At 44.4% G+C, this 6,504-nt stretch overlaps 1 protein-coding gene across 1 annotated transcript in view; it reads left to right on the top strand.

Annotated features, from left to right (window-relative positions):
* Positions 1-6,504, top strand: part of COL19A1 (collagen type XIX alpha 1 chain) — a 349,797-nt gene that overhangs the window by 270,015 nt on the left and 73,278 nt on the right. The window contains exon 17 of the mRNA XM_027093224.1: positions 4,381-4,425. Within this exon, the coding sequence (XP_026949025.1) occupies positions 4,381-4,425 (45 nt within the window). The remainder of the gene's footprint in view (positions 1-4,380; positions 4,426-6,504) is intronic.

The raw sequence follows: 6,504 nt of genomic DNA, 5'->3' as shown, positions 1-6,504 counted from the left end.
TTTTGCTGCTCTGATTGGATGATTTTCATAGTCTATCTTCCAGATTACTTATATGTCCTTCTGTATCACCTAGTCTGCTGTTCATTCTTTCTAGTGTGTGTCTTCATTACTCATTTATTGTATTCTTCAGTTCTGACTCATTCTTTTTTATATTTTCTAGTTCCTTGTTAAAATTCTCACTGTGTTCATCTATTGTTTTCTCTAATTCAGTTATTATTCTTATTACTAATGCTTTGAACTCTTTATCTGATAAATTACTTATTTCTATTTAATTACTTATCTTTTCAGGGGTTTTCTTTTGTCTCATTTGAACCAAATTCCTCTGTCTTCTCATTTTGCTAACTTTCTCTGTTAGGTGAACCAGTTACCTATATGGTCTTGAAGGGGTGTCCTTTTGTGGGAGCTTCCCTCTACAGTCTGCATGTGCCCAGTGGCTTTGCAGGGAGAGCTGGATCCGACCTGAGCCTGAGGCACGTCTTCCTCCAGGGTGTGCTGGCCGCTCTTACCTTGGTAGGAAGTGGGGCTGGAGATGGAGGTGCTAGAGCTGGAGCCAGGTGTGATTCAGGGCTTCTCCTCTGCTTAGTGACCATCACCACCCCACTGGGGAGTGGGGGCAGTTTCCTGGTTGCTGGAGCAGAAGCCGCGAGCGTCAGGTCTGAGATGGCTCTGTTCCCTCCAAGAGTGTGCTTTCCCCTCTCCAACCACCACCACCCTTGCCCCAGAGGGGAGCAGTGTTGGAGCAAGAGGGCCTGGAGTGGTCGCTCAGTGTGGGTCAAGGTGCAGGCTGTGGTGTTCCTGGCACCGTTAGAGTTCTGGGAGGCCCCCACTCTGCTGCCTCCAGGGGTGACAGCAATGGCCACTGTCCCCCCACTCAGATGCTGTGCCAGGTCTAAGGCAGCTCCATCGCCTCACAACTGCGCACCCCCCTTGGCCATGGCAGTCCTTGCTGTAGTGTGGAGCTGCACCACAGAGCCAGCGGGCTGGTCCAGGTGCTCAACTTGGGCCGGGGAACCTGCAGGCATGGCCACAGGTAAGCAGCCAGGGTCCTGGGTAGTTTTCATCTGCTCCCTCCGCCTTGTTTTGGGAGTAAGCGAGTGTGCGCACACGCTTCACAAGCAGACTCGAGGTTTCTTACAGCCCCGCTGTCAGGGCCACTGGTCTGCAAACCAGCTAAGGGGACTCATCCTCCTGACGTCAGACCCCAGGGCTGGAGCACCCAAAATGTGGTTCAAACCACTTGCTTCCCAGGGAGGATCTCTGAGGCCATGTAATCTCCCTTCTCTTCTGTGTCCCCCGCTATGGGTGCAAGTCCCAACCTGATCGCTTCTCTTCCCTTCCTACCAGATTTTGTGTGGATCCTTCTTACGGTCTTGATTGTATAAGAGTCTCTGTGTCAGTCTCCAGTTTGTTTTCAGTGAGAGTTGCTCCACATGTGGGTGTGTTACCAGTGTGTTTGTGGGGGGAGGTGAGCTCAGCCTCCTCCTACTCTGCCACCTTGGTCTCCCCAGAATTCCTGAAATGTGCAGGCTGAGTAGCACACACAACAACCTTCTCCACTGCACCATAGAAACTCTTCAACAAACACACTCAAGAGGGTACAGCTATTATAGCTACTCAAAAGGTTTATGAGAACCATTCAGATAACATGGCAGCAAGGCACAAAATGACCTCGTAAAATTAGAATAACATCTGAGGCAGAACCTTGGGCTCCAGAAACACAAGGACGATGTCTCATTATTTCTGTAGAGCCAAGTAATTATCCGGTACAATTAACTTGGAGAAAGCGGAGAGGAGAATCTCACATGCCAACAAATAAATGCAGCTGAAGTTCCAGTTTGCCTCTGCCTTGAGTACTGTTAGCCCAAGAGTGGAGAACACCTACAGAGGCCACTGTGGGTCCTTGATTAGATGAGTTTCCTGACCTAGCTATGGAGTGAAGCAAACATATGGCACTCTGCTAGGCAGTAAATACCATGTTGTTTCTCTGGATAGGAAAGCCTCCAGAAAAATCAAGATTTTAGAACAATACAGCCTATGGATAGAATAATATGACTTGGTGCTGCAGAGGCATTTCTTCATCCCTGAAGCATCTCTGATGCCCTTTAGGTTGCCGGGGTTCAGAGGAGGAGGGGAATCTAAACCAAGGTGCTACACTGTGAGATGCTCTCAGCAAATGTACTTTGGGTGCTCTTCTGCTCTGCAAGCCAAGAGCATGGGGCCTCCCAATCCAAAGACCACCTCTGGACAGCTTGTGTCTTAGACCAAAGCATGTTCCGCCTTCCCCACACGTCACAGCATAAGCAGAGCTAGGCAGAGACTCTGATGGGTTGTGCATAGTCATTGGCTCCAGGCCCAGGTGGTAGTATTTTCAGGAAATTCCTAGAGTTTCTGTGTTTCTGTGCAGATTGCATTCAAACAACCTACCATTTTCTAACTGCTCATTCTTGCAATGAGCAGTCTTGGAGTGTTATACCTCATTTTCAAATATGTCCCTGTAATAATTTATAGCTCGGGATTTTGAGACGACAATTTTTATTTTCAATTTAGACATCTCGTATCAAAGTTAAGTAGGAAAAATGAGAGAATATCACAAGACCAGTAATAACAGCAGTTATAAACTATTTATTTTTAATTGGAGTAGCATGAGTAACATGGAGGCACATTTAAAATGTTAAACTGTAGCAACAATGATCTGAAACAGTGCCTCTGTGTATTTTTGTTGTTTAAGCATTTCTGTACTTTGAGTTTTCTCTACCAACATATGTATTTTTAATTAAAAAAAACGTTAATGGGAAAAAATCATGTAAGTCAGAATCATTGGCATATTTATTCAACAAATACTTGTTGAGTGCTTCCTATACATTAGGTAGAGCACTAGGCGTGGGGCAGCCGTTCAGTTCCAGGCCATCATGGACCTTACATGCCAATGCAAGAGGTGCAAATATTTTTAAACAAACACAACATTTTCAATGTTAGTATTATGAAGGAGAAACACCATGTCCAATGGAAACCTATGAGGGGAACTTGTCTGGAGACCCACAGGAAGCATTTTATCTCAGTAGTTGAGCCCTGAGTGTTGAGAGGTTGCTAACCAGACAGAGAAGTGAGGACAGGGTGGGGAACCACAGGGAGGGACGGGAAGGATCTCGGTCCGTTTGAAGAGCTGAGAGAAGACCTTAATACGACTCTGCTAAGGTTTTGAAGGAAGGAGGTCAGAATGTCGTTTGAAGATCACTCTCCGACCTTCTATAGAGAATGTACGGTGGGGAGGGGGGAAGAGTGGATTATAGGGCCAATGAGGGAGCCATTGCAATGATCCTGGCGAGATGTGATGGTGGCCTTCCCAGTGAAGGCGAGTAGAATGGAGAGAAGAGATTTGGGGACAGAGGCAACCAGACCGGATGACATTGTCCTCAAGGAACAGAGGAGGGCAGAGTCAACGACGACACCCAGATGGAAGAAGAAAGAGCTCTGCAGATGGGAGAGGATGAATTCAGACTTTCTTTCCTTGATTTTTTTCAATTATACAATGAAATTACCACTCATTTTAACAAGTCAAACTGCAGAGATATATTAGGAAGAAGTTAATTATCATTCTCCCCCTTCTGGACTAACAAATGTTAACAATGTGGTATTCTCATCTTTCTCACTTATATCGCCTGTATTTGTTGTATTTTTTAATTCAGTTTTGAACTTGTCAAATATAAATCTCTTCTAGAATTTACGAGTGATAGGTCAAGTAGAAAATTAGGTATAGGTGTCAAAACCCAGAAGGGAGACGTGTGCTGGGTTTACAAATGTGTCTTTCTTGGTGTAGATGATGCCTAAGCTGCGGGGTAGATAAGAGTATCTGGGACCAAATGTCGAGTCACCACACGAGAGCTGGACCCAGTCCTGAGGAGGTCCAACCTTGAGCAGTTGGGAGATGGTGTGGGAGGAGAGGTCAGAGAAACAGGAGAATGTGTGGGATGCAAGTCACGACGTGCCAAGTGCAGCCAAGAGGGCAGTGAAAGGAATGCCCATTACACTGGGCAGCAAGGGTATCACTGCTAGCCTTAGACAGTCCTATCCGTGGAGTGGATGGGCACCGAGCGAGGCTGCCGGGCGTTAATTTGAAGTATTGCTAATTCACCCCTGGAGACGTGTATTTCTCCAGCGTCCCCTCCTGGGGGGATGTCACAGCAAGGATAGGTAGGGTCTCAATAATTAGAGCTTTTCAGGAATATTTGACAGAACGTGAGAGAGGCAAACGGGATTAAAATGATATCTATAAAAAGCTGTTACTGTGCTGTTATCCCACTATTTCTATGCTTCAGTAGGGACTGAATGTATTAAAAATAAATGGATTTTTGTCTTTTTATCTGTTTTATGTTTACCTAGGGAAACCTTGGTGAGCGTGGAGCTGGTGGCCCAAAAGGAGAGAAGGTAATCAAATTTGCGAAGTAAATTTGAGTAAAAACATCTTACACCGACTCACACCCATTCACACATCAGGGCAGTCCCACTGCCCTGCGGGCTCCAAGTCAGCCTGCAGTGGGCACGAGCCTCCCTGGCCTCCAAGAGAAGGCCCTGAGTAGCTGACTACAGGAAGGGAATAAACACATCCACATCGAGGGGAAATAGTTGTCACAGGTAAATGAAATTAGGACACAGGTTTCGGTTTTTAGTTAGATGTTTCATGGATCCATGTAGACGGCAAAAACCATCTGAAAGGCCCTTTGACACGATGCCCGAGGCTCGCTATTTTTGTGTTTTCTTAAGCGTCCAAACATAAACTATCCTGGGAGCATTTTGGGGTGGGGTTTTATCATGTACAGTCTCGGTTTAACCAAATAGTTATTTCAAAATAGCTTTACAGTTAAAATACTGACGAATTCGCACGGCCTTCTCATCATCATTCACGGGTTTAATTATATTAGCTGTGAGGATGACAGATGCCCTTGCCTGGTCAAAAAGATGTTTCACTCCTGTTCGATCCTGCAGTTGGGATGACCTTGGATTCAGTGGGAACATGCCATTGTCAAGAAAAACAAAATGCAGGAATGATACTCAATGTTTTGTAATAACCTATAAGGGAAAAGAATCGGAGAAAATAGATATATATGTATGTAAAATGGAATCACTTTGCTGTACACCTGAACCTAACACAACGTTGTAAATCAACTATACTTCAATTAAAAAAGGGGGGGAAAATGCACGTTAAATCCACAGACAGAGGCAAGCGGGTTGGAAATACTCTGCGGGAACATGGCCTGGGGGTTCTCTCTTCATTCATTCACCCAGTAAAAATTCTCATGATGGAGGGCAGGGTATTTCGACATGAATCCAAGAAAATATGACTTCTGTGCCTTATAAATCAGTGCAGCCAATCTATTCACAAGATCGTACCTCCGTAACCAGAAAAAACTGCTAAAAGATAGTCTCAACAGAAAGTGGGGGCTTCTTATAGACTGACCATTGAAAATGAAATTTCCTGCAAATAAGTAAACAACTAAAACCTTGACATTCTTAAAAAGGCATCCCAGAAATTGATTATCCAGCAATAAGGTCATTTATGTGTCTTGGATTGTACTGCTAGTACATTAGCATTATTTCCTGTAACCAAATAGCTTGCGGAATTCCTACACCACCATAAGGAACACATTATATTTTAAGCAATTACTGCTGGACACATGCAGACTAAGGAGAAAAAAAAAGAAAGCCACAAAGCTTGTCACTTAGGACAGCTGAGCAAAGAGAGTTGTGGCACTTTTAAAGTATTTAAATGATGATTCATTTCTTGAAACAAAACAGCTGGCCCTGGTTTTGCTATGTTCATTAGGAAACATATGTTACTTAGGAATTCTTAAGACCTCAATGATGAGAAATTTGATGCTGTCAAACAGGTGTATTTCAAACTCTAAGGACCCTTTCTATGGCTCAAAATCTTTTCTAATTGCTTCAGAATCTTAAGTGGAATTAGAAAAAGCCAGTGGCATGACTGTTGCCTCTTCCTGCCCAAAGAAATAACCCAGAAGAGTCTACAGAGAACCTGATATAAACGCCCATATGAAATGATTTGTAAGAATTCTAATTAAAAGGAGAAAGACTCTGCCAGTAAATAATGCATATGATAAACTCAAAAACATAAGCACCACATTTGCTAGAAGAGTAGAATCACCTCTACCCATACACACTCACTTAGTACCTGGGCTGAATCTATACTTTTGTTCTTAAAATTATAATGCTGCTCCTGGGTCACTGTAGTGAGAATTTAAAGCTCCTTCAAGCTGCTCTTTCAGATCTTTGCTTGAACCTGTGGTGGACTCTGGTGGTTCAGAGCTCCAACTGCACGTTGGAACCCCCTGAGGGCTTTTAGAAGGTACCAGTACTCAGGTTCCATCTCCAGATACTCTGATGTGGGGCAGAGCCCATGTACATGGTTGATCTGGGGTGGCGGCAGAGTGGGGGGTGGTCCATATTGCTATTATTTAAAAGAGCTTCAGGTGATTCTACCTGGCAGCC

This window comes from Aethalodelphis obliquidens, unplaced genomic scaffold (assembly GCF_003676395.1).
Source record: "Aethalodelphis obliquidens isolate GAN/ISIS:26980383/991018 unplaced genomic scaffold, ASM367639v1 scaffold3, whole genome shotgun sequence".
In the NCBI taxonomy this organism is placed as follows: domain Eukaryota; kingdom Metazoa; phylum Chordata; class Mammalia; order Artiodactyla; family Delphinidae; genus Aethalodelphis; species Aethalodelphis obliquidens.
The sequence above is the reverse complement of the archived record's forward strand: the minus strand, read 5'-3'. Positions and strand labels throughout refer to the sequence as shown.